Here is a 27,810-nt window from a genome sequence, read left to right as displayed (position 1 = left end):
CTGGTGCAGTCGTCTTGCCACATGTAATGATAGGTCCTTTGGAGTAGGTGTGGTCCTCCATTGCTGGGTCTGACCGCTGTGTTTGGGCATCATGGAAGGTCTTTGAAATAGGACCTGGTTCCTCAGAAACCTCCACCACACCAGGCTCATCTGCAGGTGATTAGTTGAAAATGAATGTGAATATAGATGATTTGCTCATGAGATTATTTGGTAAGGATCTGGAAAAGCAAATACACAGTTGGGATACTTTTTAAAACATTTTAAACTCCCTGTGCCTTAAAGTGTTTATCAGACTATTCTCTACTGCAAATCAGCACAATAAACCCAGTGGGATACATAGACTTGGTTTAATATTTTCTAAATAAATATTCTATCTATTAGCTAGAACAGGGAATGAAATTAACACTTGCCAAATACAGGGTAAATGTTGGATGCGGCAGGCAAACCTTTCAGGTCACTTGCCACCATGGCAGATAGAAGAATAACCTATTAATATTATTATACTTTAAGAATAATCATGGATTAAGGTTACACAATATGTACCATATTTCTAATGTCAAGTTGCCTACCACTGACTCAGTGTTTACAATTATAAAGCGTTTAACAGATTTCATAAGTGTCAGATAAAAAAAAAAGTGTCTGGTAGAAATGAAAGAGATTAATTTCAGACCCTGACAAGAAGCTATCGTAGTCAAATTCTAGCAAAAACTGAAGACAAACACGCGATATCAAAACGACTCGACATGTCTGTTAACCCTCCTGCTGAGGCGGCGTCTCTTTTCTGGTGGCCTCTCAAATGTGTCATCATTTGTCACTTTTTCCCTACCTCGATGATTCACCTAACACGTCACTGTCATGCGTTTGTACATTCAATAGTGCACCACTGTGCAGTAATTCATGAGAGACTGAGTTGGAAAGTATGAGGAGTCCCACCCACCTTCGTTATATACATACAGGGGCTGAGCTTGAAAAATAGACCAACCCGGGCAGGAAGAGACGTCCAGCAAACCAAAAGTAAGTGACAAACTATATGCATGTTTTGCTTAAATCGAAGCTGAACTTGCTATAATATATTAATTGTTTCCAGTAGCGATAGTGCATAATACATTTTTCGGGTTTTAGACACATCGCTTGGATACATTCATTTCTCTACTAGCGAGCCTTCTTGCGTGAAGGCTATACATAATATAACAAAATGTCTCATTGCACTGAGAACATGATAAAGTAGGCTAGGCCTATGGTTAGTTATATAACTACTTGAAATTTATGTTTGAGTAATTTGCCTGACAACGACAGGCGGCTTCGGTAAATTTGCTTTTCTTCTTCTGATTAGTAGGCCTAGTGCGGAACCATGACAATGTAGCAAAATTACAACTTTAAGCGTGAAATTAAATTTTTCCTGGCTACGTTACTCCTAAAAAGTCGACCAAAAGTTTAGTGGTGCAATTTTATTTTTGCATGGTTTCGGTATTGACTTAATAAATATCAACGATATTTTGCTGCTGTCTATCTTGAGTTGATGTTATTCGGTCACAGTGCAGTGTAGGTGTAACAGTTTTGCTTCTGTCCCTCTCCTCGCCCCAACCTGGTCTTGAACCAGGGTCCCTCTGCACAAATAGACAACAGTCACCTTTGAAGCATCGTTACCCATTGCCCAGGTAGGGGCGAGGAGAGGGACGGGAGCGATGTTACATTGATGCTGTTAACCCAGATCACTGGTTGCTGCGGAAAAGGAGGTCAACAGGGGGGGGTGAATGTAACCGGTGTGAAATGGCTAGCTAGTTACATGCTGACCAGACTGGACACGTCGCGTGCGCGAGCGTCACAAAATAAATTTAGAAATCCATGATATTCAACTATTGTACCTACACTGCTCGCACGCGCCAACGAACGTCTGCGACGCTCTGACGCAGATTGCCTCTCCCATCTTCTCATTGGTTTATAGAAGCAGGTACCCACGTGCCATCTCCTTATTGGTTATACCCATGTGGGTGATTGAAAGACGAACTGTTTTGCCAGTTGTCATGGTAATACTATGAAAGTGTAGATGTTACATGTACATTTACATTACATTTAAGTCATTTAGCAGACGCTCTTATCCAGAGCGACTTACAAATTGGTGCATTCACCTTATGATATCCAGTGGAACAACCACTTTACAATAGTGCATCTAAATCTTTTAAGGGGGGGGTTAGAAGGATTACTTTATCCTATCCTAGGTATTCCTTAAAGAGGTGGGGTTTCAGGTGTCTCCGGAAGGTGGTGATTGACTCCGCTGTCCTGGCGTCGTGAGGGAGCTTGTTCCACCATTGGGGTGCCAGAGCAGCGAACAGTTTTGACTGGGCTGAGCGGGAACTGTGCTTCCTCAGAGGTAGGGGGCCCAGCAGGCCAGAGGTGGATGAACGCAGTGCCCTTGTTTGGGTGTAGGGCCTGATCAGAGCCTGAAGGTATGGAGGTGCCGTTCCCTTCACAGCTCCGTAGGCAATCACCATGGTCTTGTAGCGGATGCGAGCTTCAACTGGAAGCCAGTGGAGAGAGCGGAGGAGCGGGGTGACGTGAGAGAACCTGGGAAGGTTGAACACCAGACGGGCTGCGGCGTTCTGGATGAGTTGTAGGGGTTTAATGGCACAGGCAGGGAGCCCAGCCAACAGCGAGTTGCAGTAATCCAGACGGGAGATGACAAGTGCCTGGATTAGGACCTGCGCCGCTTCCTGTGTGAGGCAGGGTCGTACTCTGCGAATGTTGTAGAGCATGAACCTACAGGATCGGGTCACCGCCTTGATGTTAGTGGAGAACGACAGGGTGTTGTCCAGGATCACGCCAAGGTTCTTAGCACTCTGGGAGGAGGCCACAAGGGAGTTGTCAACCGTGATGGCGAAATCATGGAACGGGCAGTCCTTCCCCGGGAGGAAGAGCAGCTCTGTCTTGCCGAGGTTCAGCTTGAGGTGGTGATCCGTCATCCACACTGATATGTCTGACAGACATGCAGAGATGCGATTCGCCGCCTGGTTATCAGAAGGGGGAAAGGAGAAGATTAAATGTGTGTCGTCTGCATAGCAATGATAGGAGAGACCATGTGAGGATATGACAGAGCCAAGTGACTTGGTGTATAGCGAGAATAGGAGAGGGCCTAGAACAGAGCCCTGGGGGACACCAGTGGTGAGAGCGCATGGTGCGGAGACAGATTCTCGCCACACCACCTGGTAGGAGCGACCTGTCAGGTAGGACGCAATCCAAGCGTGGGCTGCGCCGGAGATGCCCAACTCGGAGAGGGTGGAGAGGAGTATCTGATGGTTCACAGTATCAAAGGCAGCAGATAGGTCTAGAAGGATGAGAGCAGAGGAGAGAGAGTTAGCTTTAGCAGTGCGGAGAGCCTCCGTGACACAGAGAAGAGCAGTCTCAGTTGAATGCCCAGTCTTGAAACCTGACTGATTAGGATCAAGAAGGTCATTCTGAGAGAGATAGCAGGAGAGCTGGCCAAGGACGGCACGTTCAAGAGTTTTGGAGAGAAAAGAAAGAAGGGATACTGGTCTGTAGTTGTTGACATCGGAGGGATCGAGTGTAGGTTTTTGTGATCACCATATAAGTTCAAAGATGAAAAAGCCTGGAAGGAGGAGAGATGACTAGAAACGATTCGGTTGGCCGCTTTATGTGTGGATTAATTGTCAGAGTAGAGGACCTTGTGCATTTCAGGTAAAATAACAACTCAATGTTTATATCCCAGGACAAATTAGCTAGCAACAGCAAGCTAGCTAAATAGGACTAATTAGCTAGCAGGTGCAAGCTAACTAGCTAAATTGCCATACATGTTTAATGCTTTTCGACCTGTCCCCAAATTAATGTCATTGTTGTTGGTTCAGAGTTTGTTTTGATATTTTAACCTGCGTGTCGTGATCGCGTTTGGTGTAGGGGGACAAAATAAATGTATGCACGATAGCGCACGATGGCGCACGTGCTCAGCCGGTTTGGGTTCCGTGTTAGCGGGGTGAGCGCTAATAACGTTTCAATTGGTGATGTCACTCGCTCTGAGACCTTGAAGTAGTTGTTTCCCTTGCTCGGCGGCTTTTGTGGGGCGATGGGTAACGGTGCTTCGAGGGTGACTGTCGTCGATGTGTGTAGAGGGTTCCTGGTTCAAGCTCAGGTAGGGGTGAGGAGAAGGACGGAAGCTATACTGTTACATAGGCTATTCCCAAAGCTTTATTATAAGCGCCGGCCTAGGTTATTCTCTTATTTGTTCCATTTTTATTTTTTATTTCACCTTTATTTAACCAGGTAGGCTAGTTGAGAAGAAGTTCTCATTTGCAACTGCGACCTGGCCAAGATAAAGCAAAGCAGTTCAACACATACAACAACACAAAGTTACACCTGGAATAATCAAACATCAATCAATAATACAGTAGAAAAAGTCTATATACAGCATGTGCAAATGAGGTAGGATAAGGTAGGTAAGGCAATAAATAGGCCATGGTGGTGAAGTAATTACAATATAGCAATTAAACACTGGAATGGTAGAATGTGCAGAAGATGAATGTGCAAGTAGAAATACTGGGGTGCAAAGGAGCAAGATAAATAAATACAGTATGGGGACGAGGTAGTTGGATGGACTATTTACAGATGGGCTGTGTACAGGTGCACTGATCTGTGAGCTGCTCTGACAGCTGGTGCTTAAAGCTAGTGAGGGAGATATGAGTCTCCAGCTTTAGTGATTTTTGCAGTTTGTTCCAGTCATTGGCAGCAGAGAACTGGAAGGAGAGGCGACCAAAGGAAGAATTGGCTTTGGGGGTGACCAGTGAGATATACCTGCTGGAGTGCGTGTTATGGGTGGGTGCTGCTATGGTGACCAGTGAGCTGAGATAAGGCGTGGCTTTACCATGCAGAGACTTGTAGATGACCTGGAGCCAGTGGGTTTGGCGACGAGTATGAAGCGAGGGCCAGCCAACGAGAGCGTACAGGTCGCAGTGGTGGGTAGTATATGGGGCTTTGGTGACAAAACGGATAGCACTGTGATAGACTGCATCCAATTTTTTTTGTAGAGTGTTGGAGGCTATTTTGTAAATGACATCGCGGAAGTCGAGGATCGGTAGGATGGTCAGTTTTACGAGGGTATATTTGGCAGCATGGATGAAGGATGCTTTGTTGCGAAAGAGGAAGCCGATTCTAGATTTCATTTTGGATTGGAAAAGTTTAATGTGAGTCTGGAAGGAGAGTTTACAGTCTAACCAGACACCTAGATATTTGTAGTTGTCCACATATTCTAAGTTAGAACCGTCCAGAGTAGTGATGCTGGACGGGCGGGCAGGTGCGGGCAGCGATCGGTTGTAGAGCATGCATTTAGTTTTACTTGCATTTAAGAGCAGTTGGAGGCCACGGAAGGAGAGTTGTATGGCATTGAAGCTCATCTGGAGGTTAGTTAACACAGTGTCCAAAGAAGGGCCAGAGGTATACAGAATGGTGTCGTCTGCGTAGAGGTGGATCAAAGAATCACCAGCAGCAAGAGTGACATCATTGATGTATACAGAGAAGAGAGTCGGCCCGAGAATTGAACCCTGTGGCACCCCCATAGAGACTGCCAGAGGTCCGGACAACAGGCCCTTGAAACTTGAAATCGGCCCTAATTAATTGGCCAATCGGCCATGCCGATTAATCGGTCAACCTCTATATTGAACATGGGGAATATGCCCACACACTTCAGCACAAGACCTACTCCCATTCGCCCAGAAAACATTTGTGTGCTTTACAGGGCCTTACACATATGGATCCCATATGGCTACTTATATTTATACACAGATCTGTATACATGTGTAACGTTCCTTACATTTGATCAATAAAAAGGTGCCACATTTCATTCTAATTTATCAGAGCGATTGTGTTCCAGTTGGTAGCCTGTTTCTTAATTTAGGCTGTATTTGCCACTGATTTGTGGTTTGATTATTATACAGGATGTTAATAGCCTATGGGCTTTGGTGAGTATGCTGAGCTTGTGTCCTGGTCAAATGCTTTGGTTTCTTATGTTGAAGTCTTTGTGTCACAATTTCACTCCTGTATTACACTGTTGCGTGTTTACTTGAAATCTATAGACCTCAGGCCACTGATAGGAGAAAGAGAAATGCATTTGTGTTGAAATTAGTATTAGTTGTAGATAGGTTAGATAAATGAGAAGCATGGTTGATTGCTTTAGCCTCTGGTGTTTGGACTTTGGCTTTCTCTTTTAGTTTAATTTTAGGTTGTGGTCTAAGACTTGTGTGCGGTACACTCCTAGAAAAAATGGTTCTGTGACTGTCCCCATAAGAGAACCCTTTTTGGTTCCTGGTAGAACCCTTTTTGGGTCCAAGTTGAACTCTTTTGGGTTTCATGTAGAACCCTCTGTGGAAAGGGTTCTACATGGAACCCAAAAGGGGTTAATTAAAAGGTTCTCCTATGGGAACAGCCAAAGTACCCTTTTTGTTATAGATGGCACTTTCTTTCTAAGAATGTAGATTAAATGGGTGACGGTGTAATAACAGTTATGTAGTCCTTAAATCCATAAATATTATACTATAAAATTTGTTTGACACCCCTGCTGAACTTTGTACTGAATGTGCTTTTTATGTTGGCACACCTTGGGTGTAGTCAGTGACATGAAATCCAATGAATAGAGCTGACATGATTCCCTATTCTCTATCTGACAGACGTAAATGTATGGTGTAGAACAGTTATGACTATCTGAACATTCTATAACTTTAAATCAAATCAAATTTATTTATAAAGCCCTTCTTACATCAGCTGATATCTCAAAGTGCTGTACAGAAACCCAGCCTAAAACAGCAAGCAATGCAGGTGTAGAAGCACGGTGGCTAGGAAAAACTCCCTAGAAAGACCAGAACCTAGGAAGAAACCTAGAGAAGAACCAGGCTATGAGGGGTGGCCAGTCCTTTTCTGGCTGTGCTGGGTGGAGATTATAACAGAACATGGCCAAGATGTTCAAATGTTCATAGATGACCAGAAGGGTCAAATAATAATAATAATAATAATAATCACAGTAGTTGTCGAGGGTGCAACAGGTCAGCACCTCAGGAGTAAATGTCAGTGGGCTGACTTTACATCCTCCGGAACAGGCCCTTGACCTAGAACTGTGTTCCTATTCAAATACAAAAAACAGTCTGTCATTCTTTCCACTGTCACTAAAATGCAAATGATGAGAAGGAATACCTCCATGGAACCATACAGTGGCAAGAAAAAGTATGTGAACCCTTTGGAATTACCTGGACTTACCTGGTCATACAATTTGATCTGATCTTCATCTAACAATAGACAAACACAGTCTGCTTAAACTAATAACACACAAACAATCATATGTTTTCATGTCTTTATTGAACACACAGTGTAAACAATCACAGTGCAGGGTGGAACAAGTATGTGAACCCTTGGTTTTAATAACTGGTTGACCTTACTTTGGCAGCAATAACCTCAACCAAAAGTTTTCTGTAGTTGCGGACAACAGTCAGGAGGAATTTTGGACCATCCACAAAACTGTTTCAGTTCAGCAATATTCTTGGGATGTCTGGTGTGAACCGCTATCTTGAGGTCATGCCACAGCATCTCAATCGGGTTGAGGTCAGGACTCTGATTGGGCCACTCCAGAAGGCGTATTTTCTTCTGTTGAAGCCATTCTGTTGTTCATTTACTTCTGTGTTTTGGGTCATTGTCCTGTTGCATCACCCAACTTCTGTTGAGCTTCAATTGGTGGACAGACACAATAATATTCTCCTGCAAAATGTCTTGATAAACTTCGGAATTCATTTTTCTGTCGATGATAGCAAGCTGTCCAGGCCCTGAGGCAGCAAAGCAGCCCCAAACCATGATGCCCCTTTCACCATACTTTACAGTTGGGATGAGACTTTGATGTTGGTGTGCTGTGCCTTTTTTTTTCTCCACACATTGTGTTGTGTGTTCCTACCAAACAACTCAACTTTAGTTTCATCTGTCCACAGAATATTTTGCCAGTAGTGCTGTGGAACATCTTGATGTTATTTTGCGAACCTCAGACGTGCAGCAATGTTTTTTTTGGACAGCAGTGGCTTCTTTCGTGGTGTCCTCCCATGCACATCATTCTTGTTTAGTGTTTTACATATCATAGACTCGTCAACAGAGATGTTAGCATGTTCCAGAGATTTCTGTAAGTCTTTAGCTGAAACTCTAGGATTCTTCTTAACCTCATTGAGCATTCTGTGCTGTGCTCTAGCAGTCTTCTTTGCAGGACAGCCACTCCTTTGCAGGACAGTTCTCCATTTATAGACAATTTGTCTTTCCTGTGGACTGATGATCATCAACGCTTTTAGAGATACTTTTGTAACCCTTTCCAGCTTTATGCAAGTCAACAATTCTTAATCTTCAGTCTTCTGAGATATATTTTGTTCGAGGCATGGTTTACATCAGGTAATGCTTCTTGTGAATAGCAAGCTCACATTTTGTGAGTGTTTTTTTTTATAGGGCAGAGCAGCTCTAACCAACATCTCCCATCTCGTCTCAATGATTGTACTCCAGGTTAGCTGACTCCTGACTCCAATTATCTTTTGGAGAAGTCATTAGCCTTGGGGTTCACATATTTTTTCCAACCTACCCTCTGAATGTTGAAATTATGTATTCAATATATTTTGTGTGTTATTAGTTTAAGCAGACTGTGTTTGTCAGTTGTTGTGACTTAGATGAACACATCTAATTTTATGACCAATTTATGCAGAAATCCAGATAATTCCAAAGGTTTCACATACTTTTTCTTGCCACTGTACGTGTCTGAGCAATGCAACAAACACCCCACTTTCAAAATAGGGGTGCAAACTTATGTTCTGGCATTCCACATTTTTTTACCAGAAAATTATCATGATCCATTGGGTAATTTGTCATTTTCAATTATTAGCAATGTTTTGAGCTAGTCTGTATTAAAATAGATATGTGAATTTTATATATGATATAAAAATTAACAGATTGTATTTTGCACCCACTCCCCAGTCACCTCAAGATGAATGGTTTTGCCCACTCAAAGTTTTGCTTTGCTCCAGTGCACCACTGATTTGGTTCAGTGCAGTTAGAAATCACTAGATGCACCACTGATTTGGTTCAGTGCAGTTAGAAATCACTAGATGCACCACTGATTTGGTTCAGTGCAGTTAGAAATCACAAGATGCACCACTGATTTGGTTCAGTGCAGTTAGAAATCACTAGATGCATCACTGGTGTTTAAATTGAAAAGGCAACTGCAAAATACAATTATATATTTTGTTGTGCTGTTGTTAAATTTGTATAATTGTTTTATGTCCTATGGTGTTACATATAATTTGAACTGTGTGCACCACGAGAAAATTCAAGGCGTGTTCACACTTTACCAGCCCAGGGCTAAGTGAGTGTTCACACTTGCACATTCTAAAGTGGGCTAGCACCAACCCAGGGTTAGCTGGCCCAGCTCCGGAGCAGGGTTAGCACCCACTTATAGTCTCAGAAACACTGTGCCAAAATAGGCAATTTGAATCAGGGTCAAGAACAATGCCTAGAATGCAAATGTCACTTAATTTACATAGCTATGCTTGTAATGCCTGTAGTGCGTCCTGCTTTCTGTCAATCGCCAGTATGCTTACTGTCCAATCACAAAAGCTTCACTGTCACGGAATTTACATAGCTATGCTTGTGATGCCTGTAATGCGTTATGCAAATTGTTAGACAATGTGTTCTGCAAATCTATACTATTTCACCCTTCCATCTGTGGACAAAAAACAAAATATTTTAATCTGTGCAAAACATTGGTTGCTATGCAGCAGGCTGGCTAACGTCTTCCCACTTAGCCAACTAAAGTTACAAACTACAGCTGGAAGGGCAGTAAACGCTCAATTTTTGGCCCTGAGGCCTGGACAGACAATAGGTTTTTATTTCCATTTAATTGCATATATGATAATAGTGTTGCATGATTTCGCCTGAATCAGAAAAGTTTATCTCGTTCTGGCACAGCATTCTCTGTAACGTTACTGGGGCGAGATCAAATTTCAAAAGTGAAACATTGTTTCCGAGGTCAGAGCAAGATTTATACAAACCATCACTGTTGGAAATCAAATGCTAGGCTAGAAGCAATATGAAATGTAAGGGATAAACGCCGACGTTCTGTACATTACCTTGGAAATAATGGGGGACGCCCGTTCCTGAAAACAGCTGGTCAAACTAGAAACATGTGGAAGGATTTGACAGCATAGGGACTTGAGGGACCAGAGACATTCATGTTCATCACTCACCACGTTAGGTCATCAATCGATGGTCTCTGCAAAAACAAATCAATACGTTTTTGTTCCTCGTTGGACCAGCGTTTACAATGTATATAATTTCAATTTGTGTAGTTGTTGGTTTAGCTTTCTATGACGTTGTAGCAAGTAAGGTCTGCATGTATGTGTAGGCGCATATTGCGTCATGATTGCAAGGTGTCCCGATAACTTTTCCAACTGTCCCGTTATCTGGTTTCAATGTCCATTATTGAATGCCCTTCTAGCCAATCAGAAACGAGTATTCAACAACGTTGTGGTATAATGAAAAAGTATAAAAGTGTAATTTTCCTCCACAAGCGGTTTACAGGCATTTAACACCATACTGCATTTTTTTATTTTTCTATTTTCCAACTTCAATTGGTTAAATCACATTGGTAAAATGTTTTTTATGCGGTTACAAAGGTAATGGTCCTGGCTGAGCCCCATATGCGAGCTCAGCAGTGCACCATTGCCGAACCGCGGTTACAAATCAAATTGTGTTCCTGCTTATGCTTTGTAAACAACAGGTGTGGACTAACAGTGAAATGCTTACTTTCGGCCGTTCCCAACAATGCAGGGAGAAAGAAATAGAGAAATGATAGAAAAGTAAAACACGTAATAATACAAGTAATAATAGTTACACAATGAGTAGGCTAATGATAACTTGGCAATATACACTGAACAAAAATCTAAAGGCAACATGTAAAGTGTTGGTCCCATGTTTCATGAGCTGAAATAAAATATCTCAGAAATGTCTCTCAAATTTTGTGCATAAGTTTGTTTACATCTCTGTTATTGAGCATTTCTTCTTTGCCAGGTGTGGCATATCAGGAAGCTGATTAAACAGTATCATTACACAGGTGCACCTTGTGCTGGGGACAATAAAAGGCCACTCTAAAATGTGCAGTTTTGTCACAATGCCACAGATGTCTCAAGTTTTGAGGGAGCATGCAATCTGGGGCGGCAGATATCCTAGTGGTTAGAGTGTTGGGCCAGTAACCGTAAGGTTGCTGGATTGAATCCCCGAGCTGACAAGGTAGAAATCTGTCATTCTGCCCCTGAACAAGGCAATTAACCCACTGTTCCCCTGTAGGCCGTCATTGTAAATAAGAATTTGTTCTTAACTGACTTGCCTAGTTAAATAAAGGTTAATTATAAAATGGGCATGCTGACTGCAGATTGTCCGCCAGAGCTGTTGCCAGAGAATTTTATGTTCATTTATCCACCATAAGCCGCCTTCAACGTCATTTTAGAGAATTTGGCATTACGTTCAACCGGCCTCAAAACCGCAGACCATGTGCAATAATAATAATAATAATAATAATAATAATAAAGTTATATTATTTTTATGTGAACATAATCAAAGACCAAATTTAAATGCTCCAGTTTGCATTTTCAAGTTGACAGTTCTTACCATATTGAAAAATAAAATTGTTAAAAGATAAGTCAAAGTTCACATTTGTAATTGTACTACATTATTGTGATAGCATTATTTGTGATAGAAAGAATATGAAAACGTAATGTGCAATTTAACAATGCTTTTTAACCTTTCAAGTACACAATTCAAATCCTTATTGGGAAAAACAATATTATTCCTCACATTACCGATTTCATTTCCTCATTGTCGTGCGTTATCCTGGCCACATTCTTAACATTCTTAACAGCCTGTCAACTGATCACTGTTGGTGGGACTGTCAGGGCAGGGGCAGGATATTTGTGAGAGTCACAGAGTCAGTAGGGTTTCAGACTGGTCAATCGATCACGATGGGTGGGATTTTCAGGGAACGGGGTGGTATGTTTGTGAGTCACAGGGTAGGTAGGGTTTCAAACCTGTCAATTAATTATTGGGGGTGGGATTTTCAGGGAAGGGAATAGATTAGTCATCTAATTATTAAAACACGTTTTCAAAATGACCAAAAGTATGTGGACACCTCCTTGTTGAACATCTCATTCCAAAAACATGGGCATTCATGTGGAGTTGGTCCCCCCCTTGCTGCTAAACAGCTTCCACTCTTCTGGAAAGGCTTTCCACTAGATGTTGTAACATTGCTCACGGGACTTTGTTATATTCAGCCAGGGTTGAGGTCCGGGCTCTGTACTGGACAGTCAAGTTCTTCCACAGTAATCTCAACAAATCATTTTTTTAAATTTATTTTTTGATATCCAATTGGTAGTTACAGTCTCGTCCCATCACAGCAACTCCCGTACGGACTCAGGAAAGGCGAAGGTCGAGAGCCGTGCATCCTCCGAAACACGACCCTGCCAAACCGCACTGCTTCTTGACACACTGCACGCTTAACCCGGAAGTCAGCCACACCAATGTGTCAGAGGAAATACCGTACAGCTGGCGACCGAAGTCAGCTTACATGCACTCGGCATGCCACAAGGAGTTGCTGGAGCGCGATGGGATAAGGACATCCCGGCGTGTCAAACCCTCCTCTAACCCAGAAGAAGCTGAGCCAATTGTTGACAAATCATTTCTGTATGGACCTTGCATTGTGAAACGATAAAGGGCCTAACCCGAACTGTTGCTACAAAGTTGGAAGCACAGAATCGTCCAGAATGTTATTGTATGCTGTAGTGTTAAGATTTCCCTTCACTGGAACTTAGGGGCCTAGCCCGAACCATGAAAAACAGCCCCAGACCATTATTCCTCCTCCACCAGACTTTACAGTTGGTACTATGCATTGGGGCAGGTAGCATTCTACTGGCATCCGCCAAACCCAGATTCATCCGTCGGACTGCCAGATGGTGAAGCGTGATTCATCACTCCAGAGAAGGCGTTTCCACTGCTCCAGATTCCAATGGCAGCGAGCTTTACACCCCTCCAGCCGACTTTTGACATTGTACATGGTGATATTAGGCTTGTGTGCGGCTGCTCGGCCATGGCAACCCATTTTATGAAGCTCCCGATGAACAGTTCTTGTGCTGATGTTGCAACTGAGGACAGACGCTTCAGCACTCGACTGTCCTGTTCTGTGAGCTTGTGTGGCCTGGAGACGAAAGAAATGCACACTGGTTTAGGCAAGGTGCTGGCTAGCGGAGTAGAACACTTGAAAAAGAAAAGGAGAGCCACACACTCTAGGTGCTCAGATGCAATACATTTATAACCAACGCTTCACCAGCCATGTTTGTGTGGCCTTCCACTTTGCAGCTGAGCTGTTGTTGCTCCTTAGACGTTTCCACTTCATGATAACAGAACTTACAGTCGACTGGGGTAGCTCTAGCAGGGCACGCATTTTACAAACTGACTTGTTGGAAAGGTGGAAAGTCACTGAGCTCTTCAGTAAGGCCATTTTACTGCCAATGTTTGTCTATGGAGATTGCCTGGCTGTGTGCTCGATTTTAAACACCTGTCAGCAACAGGTGTGACTGAAATAGCCAAATCCACAAATTTGAAGGGGTGTCCACATACTTTTGTATATATAGTGTAATTTATTGTAGCAAAACCCCAAAAATTGTTGTGTTCTCTTAATAAATATGGATTCCCACTGTGGTTCTCTTCATAAATATGGATTCCCACTGTGGTTCTCTTCATAAATATGGATTCCCACTGTGGTTCTCTTCATAAATATGGATTCCCACTAGAATTGTAGAAAAAAGCTGTCTAAAATATTCTGGGGGAAATCCCCCAGAACCCCCCCCTTATAATTATCTGTAAGGTCCCTCAGTCGAGCAGTGAATTTCAAACACAGATTTAAATACAAAGATGAGGGAGGGTTTCCAATGCTTCTCAAAGAAGGGCACCTATTGGTAGATGGGTAAAAACAAAAAAAGCAGACATTGAAAATCCCTTTGAGCATGAAGTTAATAATTACACTTTGGATGGTGTATCAATACACCCAGTCACTACAAAGATACAGGCGTCCATCCTAACTCAGTTGCTGGAGACGAAGGAAACTGCTCAGGGATTTCACCATGAGGCCAATGGTGACTTTAAAACAGTTGCAGAGTTCAATGGCTGTGATTGGAGAAAACTGAGGACAAATTAACAACATTGTAATTACTCAACAATACTAATCTAAATGACAGAGTGAAAAGAATGAAGCCTGTACAGAATAAAAAATATTCCAAAACATGTATCCTGTTTGCAATAAGGAACTAAAGTAAAACTGTGAAGCATACAATGCATTATGTTTGTGGCAAATCCAACACAATGCATCACTGAGCACCACTTCATATTTTCAAGCATGGTGGTGGCTGAATCATGTTATGGTTATTCTTGTCATCGGCAAGGACTAGGGAGTTTTTTTTAGGATAAAAAGAAACGGAATAGAACGAAGCACAGGCAAAATCCTTCAGAAAAACATTTCAGTGTGCTTTCCAACAGATACTGGGAGAGGAATTCACCTTTCAGCAGGACAATAACTGAAAACACAAGGCCAAATATACACTGGAGCTGCTTACTAAGACGTCATTGAATGTTCCTGAGTGACCTAGTTACAGTTTTGACTTAAATCGGCTTGAAAATCTATGGCAAGACTTGAAAATGTCCATCTAGCGATGATCAACAACCAACTTGACAGAGTTTGAAGAATAAAAAAAAAATAATAATGTGCAAATATTGTACAATCCAGGTGTGAAAATCTCTGAGACTCACAGCTGTAATCGCTGCCAAAGGTGATTCTAACATGTATTGACTCAGGGGTGTGAATACTTATGTAAATGATAGATTTCTGTATTTCATTTTCAATAAATGTGCAGAATGTCTAAAGTGTTTTCACTTTGTCATTATGGGGTATTGTCTGTAGATGGGTGAGAAAAAAATTATATTTTGAATTCCGGCTGTTACACAACAAAATGTGGAATAAGTTAAGGGGTATTAATACTTTCTGAAGGCACTGTATGTGTCCCAAAAATATTATTTCTGAGTTTACTTGTTGTAAACTTCAGGAAAATACTCAATTTCATGTATGTAGTTGTTCCATTTATACACACTTACCCATAAATTGACCTTGTTAAAAATTAAACCATCAGCCAAGGAAATCACGATTCATTCATGCTTAATGGGTCATCCTGAGGAATTTAGCCATGTTTCTTCTCCCCAGGTAAACCCTATGGAGAGGGGTGTGGCCCACTGCATTTTCCTGTCATCATAACTTAACCCGGAACAGAAAAACTCTGAACAGAATGCATTTACACATAAAAAATAGGCCTTACATTTCAATATTTTACCATATTTCAGACCATAAACCATGAGTTATCCAGGATACCCACCCCAAGCCGGAGGCTATCCCCCTCAGCCGGGCGCCTACCCACCCCAAGCCGGAGGTTACCCACCTCAGGCAGGAGGTTACCCACCTCAGGCAGGAGGTTACCCACCCCAGGCAGGAGGTTACCCACCTCAGGCAGGAGGTTACCCACCCCAGGCAGGTGGCTACCCCCCACAGGCTGGTGGTTACCCCCCACAGCCTGGAGCTGGAGGGTACCCAGCCATACCCCCAGCAGGTAAGGCGTCAGGACAACAGATCATTATATGCCTAATATATGCACATACAGCATGTTTTTTTATATGTTTTATTATTCTCTAAACAACCTTCGCTGTGCTGAGAGACAACACTCACAGACCAACTTGTGACTCACATAGTACTCGCATTCTGTGAGCCGTGAGTATCACTCTGCTGACTAGAATTGGCAAGTGTGTTTATTGCTAGTCCTGGTGTTTCATTCCAAAGCCAATTTAATACTGACCCATTTCTTTACCTCTCTGCCCTAGCAGCAATACCAGATATTTGTTAAAACTTCTCTAGTATGAAGTTTAAGCACTTTCTATGTTCTATTTAAAACATAACAATTATCTTCTGGTTTCTGGTAACAGCTGATTGAAGGATTTATTGATTGATTGATTAATCAATTACTTGATTGGTTGACTACAATCATATACAACCACAACATCAAAGCAAAACAGTCCAAACTGTTGTAAAACAGTAGTAATAGTACATAGCAATTTGTCAGTGATTTGCCATAAACAGTTTAGTGGCATGCCCATCTATGTAATCTGATACAGATAGTTGGGGAGGTGGTGCTGGTTTCCCCACCTTTGGTCTTGATAATCTGTCCAACCCTGGATTCAACGCAGGCAATCTCCCAGCCATGGTAAGTCTGGCATGAAAATACAGTACAACCCCCCCCCCATGAATTGCATGGCCAATAATGGAAATCACAACCCAATTATTGACCGATAAGACTTTTTACCCCGGTCATCTTTTTCTCATATCTATCTATGTTGCAGCTTTCTTGTTAACCTTCCTTAATAGTCTCTCTCTCATGACTAAAATAATGTAGCTCATGTTTATTAGCTAAGATAGTGCTTCAAAAACATAATCATTTGTTGCAACCTTCTCTTTCACTGTTGTAATCCCTCAACTCCATGTTTTGTATCATTTCTTTTTTGCATTGTCTTTTATTTTCCCTTTATTAAAAAAAACTAAAGCAGATGTTTAATCAACATCTATAATACATAATTGATTATCTACAAAACAGCTTTGCTTGCAGATTGGTTTAAATTAATCTGCTTCCTGCACATTTTATTGGATGCCCACTTCTGCTCCAATCACATGCCAACCCGATCTCCGCAGCCATGTTCAGCCCTGGTGGATACCCCCACCCTGCCCCCCAGCCCCCTAACCAACAGCCCTATGGTATGTACCCACAGCCAGGAGGGCAGATGCCCCAGCCTCAAGGCCCAGGCATGGGCTATCCAGGCCAGCCCATGCCTGGCTACCCACGGGCACCCTCACCCAACCCCTCCATGCCTGGTTACGGAGGAGGACCAGCGCCTAATCAGCCCATGCCAGTGTATCCTCAAGCCCCGTCGCCCAACCCGTCCATGCCTGGAGGTGGAGCCATTCCCGTCTCTCCTGCCATCAATGTAAGATACACTGGAAAGATTTAACCCTATTGGTGACAATAGTCCTTCAAAAGACCATTTTAGGACAGGTATACATCTGGTTAAGGGTCCATACTTTATCCAAGGGTTTAAACTTGAATACCTAAATGTTCTGCACTAATATTGATTGGGCTTCTATCATTTTCTTACTCTTCTTGAGATGTCAATTATAAGAGATTTTGCCAGGAGTTTTACTGGCAAATAACACTGACAGTGTAAAGCAATCAGGTTACATTCTGGATTAATTCCCTTTTCTTTCAGAGAGGATTCCGGGGAACCATCAAGGATTTTCCAGGAGCAGACCCACTGAGAGATGTGGAGGTTCTGAGGAAAGCCATGAAGGGCTTTGGTGAGTTGGTTAAATAGGCCCAGTCCAGAAACAGCCTCTAACCCCTTATACTGGAGTCTCGTGAGTGAGTTAGACCCTGTCCAGAAACAACCCCTAACCTTTTATACATTGGTCCAGTGATTGAGTTAATGTAGTGGCCAGCAATATTTGACATTTGTATATACAGTGTGTATGATATTATAAATACCTCACATGTGACTCGTAATAAGACTAAGCAATTGGCCAATAAAATGTTTATCTGACTCAAAGATAATTAGCAATATGCAAAAGACTACAATTGAACCATGTGCAATCGAGTATAATGCGTTTAGCTGACTAAGGAATGGTCATGGGAAGCGAATATCAAAGCAAGTATTATTTCATAACTGTAAAATGAATGGGTTGACATACAAGACATAAAGCTTAAGGTACAAGGTTATACTGACATTAACAAAGCATTATTGTAGGCATATACACTACCGGTCAAAAGTTTTAGAATACTCATTCAAGGGTTTTTCTTTATTTTGACTATTTACAACATTCTAGAATAATAGTGAAGACATCAAAACTATGAAATAACACATATGGAATCATATAGTAACTAAAACAGTGTTAAGTAAATCAAAATGTATTTTATATTTAAAACATTTAAAATGAAGCTGATTGAGAGAATGCCAAGAGCGTGCAAAGCTGTCATCAAGGCAAAGGGTGGCTATTTGAAGAATCTCAAATATAAAATATATTTAGATTTGTTTAACACTTTCGGTTACTACATGATTCTATATGTGTTATTTCATAGTTTTGATGTCTTCACTATTAGTCTACAATGTAGAAAATATCAAAAATAAATTAAAACTCTTGAATGAGTAGGTGTTGTAAAACTTTTGACCGGTAGTATAGATTCTCAGGTTAACTTACAAGGCAAAGCATGGACAAAGAGATGCTTACTAGCCCGAGGCCTAGAAGCCGAGGAAATGAGAATTGATCATACAAATTTCCTCCATGGACTGGGTACAGGATAAGACACAGAACAAAGGCATTTCATTCCATTTATAACATCTGAAGGTGTATCCTTTCAACCCAGATCCAATCACCTTTGATCAATCAAGCGATACAAAGTTTACAGTGTAACCTGACCACCAAGGCCCAATCTCCGCAGGGTGTCACAGCATTTAAATGCTTCTGTGGTGGGATGAGACCAGTGTAAATATGACAGAATTCCTGAGAGGACCTTTAAAACCTTTTTGCATATATTAATTCAGATTTCACCCTGTACAGATACAAGTAACCACAGAGATCATACATGCACATAGTTAGCATCAGAGTTATCCTCAGTGAACACGTTTCAGATGTATACCAAACATGGATACTATAGTATTATTCAGTCACATTCAATAGTCAGTCTTCTGAATACTGTAACAGAGAGAAACATTTTGGCCCCTTGGAGGGGGGAAGGGCTGACTAGTCCTTTGGCATTGTCTCCTGTCTTCTGACTCCAGGTGTCAGAGAGCACATAAATAAGGGCCGAGCATACATTAAGCCCTATCTAATCTTGGAACCAGAAACAAATATTACATGGGTAATGGCCAGATGTCACGGGAGAATAGGCCCTGTCCAGAAACAACCCCTTGTCAGTAACCTTATACAATACGCACTTGTGTAGATCTGAAAGGAATGGATAGGTAAATTCAACACTAGCAATTACATTGCCTTCTATCATTGAGCCCCAGTCTTTGAATGACTTAATTATGTATGAAGACATGGTAATGATATTTGCTTAGCTATACTAGTAAAAAAATGATGTTATAAACTAATGAAGAGAAATGGATGGGCAGTTTTGAATATGTGTTCTGACAGGGAACTTGTCCTACAGGTACTGATGAACAGGCCATCATAGACCTGCTAGGGAGTCGCTCAAACATACAGCGTGTTCCCATGCTCGCGGCCTTCAAAACTTCCTACGGAAAGGTAATACAGTTACATTTAAAAACGTGAAACTTTATTTATCTAAGTTGTTATTATGGAACAAATGAATATAATGAGTGTTACAGCATCATACAATGATCTGAATATGTGAGGGTCACGGAGGGTCAGAGGGTATATCTGAACAGCAGCTGATGGTTCTGCCAGTAAACGACATAGCTGGAGGACTTGATTCCCTCAGACCCCATTATAGCAGTACCCGGAACACAGCAGTTGAACACAGATAGCATTAATGCTTGAAGTGGACTGAAGTAGGTCCCGCCACTCATTTTGGGTACCGGTACTCTTTCTATATATTTGCTGTTACTTATCATATTTTACAACCAATATTCTAAAAGAGGTGCCAGTACTCAAGCAGTACAGAAAATGACGGTGCCGATATTTAAGTTATAGAACAGGGAAAGTGCTTGTTCTCTGTACCGCTGAGCACCAGCCCAACTCAATAATTACTTGGTTAGCATTGAATTATACCAAGCTTGTATCCCCTTACCTTCCTAGGATCTGGTTAAGGATCTGAAGTCAGAGCTGTCAGGGAACTTTGAGAAGCTGGTGCTGGCCATGTTGAAGACCCCAGCCCAGCTTGATGCATACGAACTCAAAGAGGCCATTAAGGTTTGTGAAAGGGTTTTCATAATCACTGACATGGATATTCTCTCTTAGCCTGTGTGTGTGTGTGTGTGTGTTTGCGTTCGTACATGCAAACAAGTGGAATGTTTTTGTTTTGTGTTTGACACAACTAGCTAAACTAGTTTAACGAACAGAGAAATAGTGATATTCATGTCGTAAACCTACCAACTGTTCTCTACTGTATGTTCTGACAGGGTGCAGGGACAGACGAGGCTTGTCTGATAGAGATCCTGTCCTCTCGCTCCAACGCAGAGATCAGAGAGATCAACATGGTCTACAAGACCGGTAAGTTCCTCAGGTAGACACACACTACAGGGACTACAAATAGCGTTGAGGAAAAAACCTTTGAAATAAATATGAGTAGTGTACTGCTCTGTACTGTGCTGTGTAAGAAAGCTGTGTGTGTTATTTCAGAGAATAAGAAGTCACTGGAAGATGCCATCAGTGGGGACACCTCAGGACACTTCCGTAGACTCCTCATCTCTCTGGCCCAGGTACAGCCTATGGCCCATAGATGTAGAATAATGTATACATTAGAAATACATAGGAATACATACAGTTGAAGTCGGAGGTTTACATACACCTTAGCCAAATACATTTAAACTCAGTTTTTCACAATTCCTGACATTGAATCCTATAAAAAAATTCCCTGTTTTAGGTCAGTTAGGATCAGCACTTTATTTTAAGAATGTGAAATGTCAGAATAATAGTAGAGAGAGTGATTTTTATTTCAGCTTTTATTTCTTTCATCACATTCCCAGTGGGTCAGAAGTTTAAAAACACTCAATTAGTATTTGGTGCATTGCCTTTAAATGTTGCACCTGGGTCAAACGTTACAGGTAGCCTTCCACAAGCTTCCTGGAATAAGTTGGGTGAATTTTGGCCCATTCCTCCTGACAGAGCTGGTGTAACTGAGTCAGGTTTGTAGGCCTCCTTGCTCGCACACGCTTTTTCAGTTCTGCCCACAGATTTTCTATAGGATTGAGGTCAGGGCTTTGTGATGGCCACTCCAATACCTTGACTTTGTTGTCCTTAAGCCATTTTGCCACAACTTTGGAAGTATGCTTGGGGTCATTGTCCATTTGGAAGACCCTTTTGCGACCAAGCTTTAACTTCCTGATTGATGTCTTGCGATGTTGCTTCAATACATCCACATATTGTTCCTCCTTCATGATGCCATCTATTTTGTGAAGTGCACCAGTCCCTCCTGCAGCAAAGCACCCCCACAACAATATGCTGCCACCCGGTGCTTCACGGTTGGGATGGTGTTCTTCGGCTTGCAAGCCTCCCCCTTTTTCCTTTTTCCACAACACATAACAATGGTCATTATGGCCAAACAGTTCTATTTTTGTTTCATCAGACCAGAGGACATTTCTCCTAAAAGTACAATTTTTGCCCCAGTGTGCAGTTGCAAACCGTAGTCTGGCTTTTTTATGGTGGTTTTGGAGCAGTGGCTGCTTCCTTGCTGAGCGGCCTTTCAGGTTATGTCAATGTAGGACTCGTTTTACTGTGGATATAGATATTTTTTTGTACCTGTTTCCTCCAGCATCTTCACAAGGTCCTTTGCTGTTGTTCTGGGATTGATTTGCACTTTTCGCACCAAGGTAGGTTCATCTCTAGGAGACAGAACGCGTCTCCTTCCTGAGTGGTATGACAGCTGCGTGGTCCCATGGTGTTTATACTTGCGTACTATTGTTTGTACAGATGAACGTAGTACCTTCAGGCATTTGGAAATTGCTCCCAATGATGAACCAGACTTGTGGAGGTCTACAATTTATTTTCTGAGGTTTTTGCTGATTTATTTAGATTTTTCCATGATGTCAAGCAAACAGGCACTGAGTTTGAAGGTAGACCTTGAAATACATTCACAGGTACACCTCCAATTGACTGAAATTATGTCAAGTAGCATATCAGAAGCTTCTAAAGCCATGACATCGTTTTCTGGAATTTTCCAAGCTGTTTAAAGGCACAGTCAACTTAGTTTATGTAAACTTCTGACCCACTGGAATTGTGATACAGTGAAATAATCTGTCTGTAAACAATTGTTGGGAAAATGACTTGTGTCATGCACAAACTAGATGTCCTAACTGACTTGCCAAAACTATAGTTTGTTAACAAGAAATTTTGTGGAGTGGTTGAAAAACGAGTTTTAATGACTCCAACCTAAGTGTATGTAAACGTACGACTTCATCTGTAGATGTTTGATTCATTATGTGCAGGGCCGGTTCTAGTCTTTTGGGAGCCTTAAACAAGATTTGGTTGTGGGGCCCCCCACCAAGCAGGCAAAATAATTGAGTGCCCCCCTCTTGACGGCAGAGAGAAAAATACTGTTTTAAAGTACATTTCCTGCAACTCTAAACATTTTGCCATGGGTTGTAGAGAAAATGTTGCAGTTTTAATGCAAGCTTTCTCATGTTATACACATTTTGCCATGGGGCGGAGAGGTATTTTTGCAATTTAATAACACATTTCATGCAATTCTACTCATGCAATTCAGAGAAACATTTGTGCAGTTTTGTAACAGATTTCCTGCGATTCTACACATTTTGCCATGACTTATGCCATGTTAGTGATATCTGAGTGAGAGTCACTAACAAAATCAATGGGGCCCCCTGGAGGTCAGGGCCCTGCGTGTTCGGTCAGTATTCAGCCATTAACACTACATGGTTTAGATAACTGGCTGGACTAATTTACTAACCTAATTGTTAGCTGACATGGTTAATTGAGTGACTGTCAGTGACTTAAAAAACAAGAGAAAAACTGCTGATGCACAACCAAATGTCTAACTTGCACGTTGAGTATTCTACTATTCCAACTCTCAACAGTTCCAGTCGGGGTCCTTAAGCGATTGCTTATGTTGCCTGCAGCCGGCCCTGATTATGTGTTGTGTTTGTGCTCTCAGGGTAATCGAGATGAAAGAGAGACAGTGGACATCTCTGTAGCCAAACAAGATGCCCAGGTAAATTGCCATTTCTTATCTATAATGAACCTTGTGATGTCTAATCTACATACTGTATTGTGTCATCAACATACTTAGGGACAGGTGTTTTTCATTCAATTTGAGCAGGAAAAACTCAGGACCCTACACGGCATACTTTAAATCGCTACCTGCTCATTGAAAGATGCCTGTGTGTATTGTGTGCCCTCTGTCCAGGCCCTATATGCTGCTGGAGAGAACAAGGTGGGAACAGATGAGTCCAAGTTCAATGCCATCCTGTGTGCCAGGAGCAAACCCCACCTCAGAGCAGGTAACTACAGGGGAGAGGAATGGTACTGTGACAACAGAAGTCAAATATCAATTAAATGTACACTCACCTGCCAGTTTATTAGGTACACCACCCGTTCACGAATATGGTTCACTCCTTCAGACGGTAAGGTGGTCGTGGCTTGCTATATAAAGCAAGCAGACAGGCATTGAAGCATTCAGTTACTGTTCGAATCTACGGTAGAATGGGCATAACTAGTGACCTAAATGACTCTGAGCATAGTATGGTCTTCAGTGTCAGGCGCACCGGTTCCAGTATCTCAGAAACGGCTGCCCTCCTGGGCTTTTCACGCACGACAGTGTCTAGGGTTGACAGAGAACTGTGGGACAAACAAAAAACATCCAGTCAGTGGCAGTCCTGTGGGCGAAAACAGCTTGTTGATGAGAGGTCGAAGGAGAATGGCAAGAATCGTGCAAGCTAGCATGCTGGCCACAAACAGGCAGATAACAGCGCAGTACAACAGTGGTGTGCATAACGCACAACTCGTCAATCCCTGTCACGGATGGGCTATTGCAGCAGACGACCACACTGGGTTCCTATCAGCTACAAAAAAAGCAGCTCCAGTGGGCACGCGATCACCAACTCTGAACAATTAAGGAGTGAAAAAATATTGCCTGGTCTGACAAATCCCAGTTCCTGTTGCATCATGCTGATGGCCGAGTCAGGATTTGGCGTAAGCAGCATGAGTCCATGGACACATCCTGCCTGGTATCAACGGTACAGGCTGGTGGTGTAATGGCATAGGAAATGTTTTCCTGGTACACGTTAGGTCCCTTGATACCAATTGAGCAACGTTTGAACGCCACACCTTGTAGAATCCATGCCCCGAGGAATTCAGGCTGTTCTGGAGGCAAAAGGGGTCTGACCCGGTACCTGATGCCCACTGAGTGTATATGAAATATCAGTCCTCTGGTGCTGTCCGCTCATCTTGATTCATAGCTTTTGCCACTACCTTGTGTGTGTGTGTGTGTGTGTGTGTGCATATGTGCAGTGTTCCATGAGTATCAGCAGATGTGTGGCAGAGACCTAGAGAAGAGCATCGACAGAGAAATGTCTGGAGACCTGGAGAGTGGAATGGTGGCCGTGGGTAAGAGGACACCTTTTGGTTAACACACACCCATGCAGGTCACACCTACACGTCTCTACGCAAACACATACTAACACTCTGTGTCACACCCATAACAACACACACAGAGTGAAATGCCCAGATGTATGTATAGGGGATTACCAAAAAAAACTTTACCAATGGTTCCACCCAATTACTGTATGGGGTTTGACGTAACAGTAGCGTGGAATTTCTTTTTTAGGTGTTAACACCCATAGCTTACTCATTCTTATTGTGAAAAGATGTTATAGAAGATGCTTAAGTAATATGTGAGTTGTCACACTGTTGCTGTCTGAATGAGTAATTGTTGTTGTTTTCCTTCACTTGGCTATCGTTGCTCCGGTTAATGGTACAGTAACCTGCTTTTAGATTCTTTTGACTGGATGACATCGTTGTTGTTATCTGACTTTGTATCAAGAGATGCTCACTCTTCATACACACTTCATAGTAATGATGTGTTGTTTGCTTGTTCCATTGTGCATGATGTTTGTACAGAAGTCATGTTGATGTGATGTTTCAAAATGTATTTCACGCTTCTGACTGTGTTTATCAAACTACATTCATATATTTTCATATACACTGAGTATACAAAACATTATGAACTCGTTCCATGATATAGACTGACCAGGTGAAAGCCGTGATCCCTTATTGATGTCACTTGTTAAATCCACTTCAATCAGTTTTGATGAAGGGGAGGAGGCAGGTTAAAGAAGGATTTTTAGGCCTTGAGACAATTGAGACATGGATTGTGTATGTGTGCCATTCAGAGGGTGAATACCCAAAATAAAATATTTAAGGGCTTTTGAAAGGGGTATGGTAGTAGGTGCCAGGCACATCAGTTTGTGTGAAGAACTGCAACACTGCTGGGTTTTTCACGCTTAACATTTTCCAGTGTGTATAAAGAATGGTCCACCACCAAAAGGACATCCAACCAACTAGTCACAACTGTTGGAAACATTGGAGCCAACATGGGCCAGCAGCCCTGTGGAACACTTTCGACACCTTGTAGAGTCCATGCCCCGACGAATTGAGGCTGTTCTGCGGGCAAAAGGGGGTGGTGCAACTCAATATTTGTTATGTTTTGTACACTCAGAGTATTTTCAAGTTCCGGTTTCAGATATGACTTGACAATCTTTTCAGTTTTATCCTTTCATATCATTTTTAACCGTTAGTTTTGTTTGTTTTTGAGAGTTTCCTTCAACACACGGTATCAGTCACCTTGTCTCAAGTCTGTTTGTGCTCTTGACAATGACTGACAAGGAGTTGGCATTGTAGCACAAACAGACTGGGCCATGTTATCAGTCTCTCCGTGTTCCAGTCATGTGTATTAAGAACACACCCGCCTACTCAGGTTCATTCTAACCCTCTGCTCTCTCCGTGTTCCAGTCATGTGTATTAAGAACACACCCGCCTACTCAGGTTCATTCTAACCCTCTGCTCTCTCCGTGTTCCAGTCATGTGTATTAAGAACACACCCGCCTACTCAGGTTCATTCTAACCCTCTGCTCTCTCCGTGTTCCAGTCAAGTGTATTAAGAACACACCCGCCTACTTTGCTGAGAGACTTTACAAGGCCATGAAGGTAAGACACACCCCGTTTCTGTCTGTGTCTGTCTGTCTGGACTGATTACAACATACTGTACATACAGCACAGAATAACAAAACTGTCCACGACTGATAAGTGAACACTGTTTACACTCACTACATTTTCACTTTCCCAGTCCCAATGAAATTACATTGTTATTACAGTAATTGCTTCTGATAAGTATACTCTTTAAATAAGTGCTAAGGTCCTGTGTGTGTGTGTGTTTTCTCAGGGGGCCGGGACCAAGGACAAAACCCTGATTCGGATAATGGTGACCCGTTCTGAGGTGGACATGTTGGATATCCGTCAGGAATACATCAAGACATATGGCAAGTCGCTTTACACAGACATCTCTGTAAGTATCTCTCCTCATCACTACACAAATTCAAACACACATACACACACCAGTACCTCCAATAATGCTACTGCTATAGAGCAGGTTAGGCATTCTAGTATGATGTTCTGGACTAGTTTGTTGATGTGTTTGTTGTTGTCTATGACAGGGAGACACTTCAGGGGACTATAAGAAACTGCTGTTAAAGCTGTGTGGAGGGAGCGACTAGAGGAACCATGTCAGCTTTCTTTACAGGATGTCCCCCCACACTATCTCCAATGTTTACATATATACCCATTTACTGACTAGCCTATAATAGTAATAGTAATAGGAATAAATATATATATATATATATATATATATATATTGCACCACAGTCAGCAATACTGCATGCCATGCCATCCATTTTCTTCAATGCAACTTTTAGCACATGTTATGATATGAGAACCTCTAATCGTAAAAGCTGTTCCTTTTCTATATTTTGTATGAGCAAGAAGGTATATGTTTTTCCATAAGTGTAATATCAGTGCTGGATATTATAACTTGGTCAGGCTAAAAATGCCCTAAAGGTGCAACGTGCAACTTTGATTAGATTAGAATTTGAATTTAAATCAAGATATATTTTATGAAAAGGTATATTTTATTTTAACAAGCTTGTGCCAATATTATGCATATCTAATTGTAAAAGTTAACTAAGTAGTAATTGGTTTAGTAGAGAAATATTAAATACATGACTGAAGTCAGAATACTTAGCAGCTAAAGTACCAAAGTGTTCAGTTAATATTTGTGTTTATATGGTGTGTGTGTGTACACTATCATTGTGTTTTTTTTGTCTGCTGTTTGCTACAATCTCTTTGAGCATATCTGTCAATCTAACTTCTAACTAAAATGTAATTGCATCACATTTAAGTAACGGTGCTCTGATTTAATATTACATCTGAAAATAAATGTTGAGAAACACCGCTGTTGTTTCCCCTACTGATGATTTCATCCATGCTAATGTTGTGTTGCATCATACTGTGTTTTAGTCTTGAGGCAAGGAAGAGCACTATTTCCTGTTTCTGACCCCAGGCCCCTGACATTTTCAACAAATGGCTGATGTCCTTGGCCTGTTATTTGTGGAGTCAGTGAGCAAAGGAGAAAACCGTGCAAGTTGCAATAACCTTTATTTGAAAGCAGTCACAGCAATATGATTTTGTAGACAAGTTGTATTTATTTTTATTTCACCTTTATTTAACCAGGTAAGCTAGTTGAGAACAAGTTCTCATTTACAACTGCGACCTGGCCAAGAATTAAGCAAAGCAGTTCGACACATACAACAACACAGTTACACATGGAATAAACAAACATACAGTCAATAATACAATAGAAAAAGTCTATATACAGTGTGTGCAAATGAGGTAAGAAAAGGGAGGTAAGGCAATAAATAGGC

General features: G+C 41.8%; 1 protein-coding gene across 1 annotated transcript; it reads left to right on the top strand.

The window, feature by feature from the left end:
- The first annotated feature begins 810 nt into the window (after positions 1–810).
- anxa11a (annexin A11a) lies at positions 811–27,340 on the top strand. The gene is made up of 15 exons (XM_014215384.2): positions 811–1,014; positions 15,448–15,710; positions 16,270–16,358; positions 16,918–17,133; positions 17,413–17,500; positions 19,353–19,447; positions 19,961–20,074; positions 20,284–20,374; positions 20,504–20,583; positions 22,992–23,048; positions 23,244–23,337; positions 24,347–24,442; positions 25,983–26,041; positions 26,277–26,399; positions 26,548–27,340. The coding sequence occupies exons 2-15, from the start codon at positions 15,458–15,460 to the stop codon at positions 26,605–26,607; spliced, it is 1,515 nt and encodes a 504-aa protein (XP_014070859.2). The 5' UTR covers positions 811–1,014; positions 15,448–15,457; the 3' UTR covers positions 26,608–27,340.
- Positions 27,341–27,810: the final 470 nt, after the last annotated feature.

This window comes from Salmo salar, chromosome ssa01 (genome assembly GCF_905237065.1).
Source record: "Salmo salar chromosome ssa01, Ssal_v3.1, whole genome shotgun sequence".
Lineage (NCBI taxonomy): Eukaryota > Metazoa > Chordata > Actinopteri > Salmoniformes > Salmonidae > Salmo > Salmo salar.
This window is presented reverse-complemented; position numbering and strand designations above follow the sequence as displayed.

Bases quoted from the DNA above. Each gene is read 5' to 3' on its own strand.
- anxa11a (XM_014215384.2), top strand. From the start codon at position 15,458: ATGAGTTATCCAGGATACCCACCCCAAGCCGGAGGCTATCCCCCTCAG. The intron at 19,448-19,960 runs GTAATACAGTTA...TTACCTTCCTAG, and splicing joins TCAAAACTTCCTACGGAAAG to GATCTGGTTAAGGATCTGAA. The intron at 23,049-23,243 runs GTAAATTGCCAT...CCCTCTGTCCAG, and splicing joins TAGCCAAACAAGATGCCCAG to GCCCTATATGCTGCTGGAGA.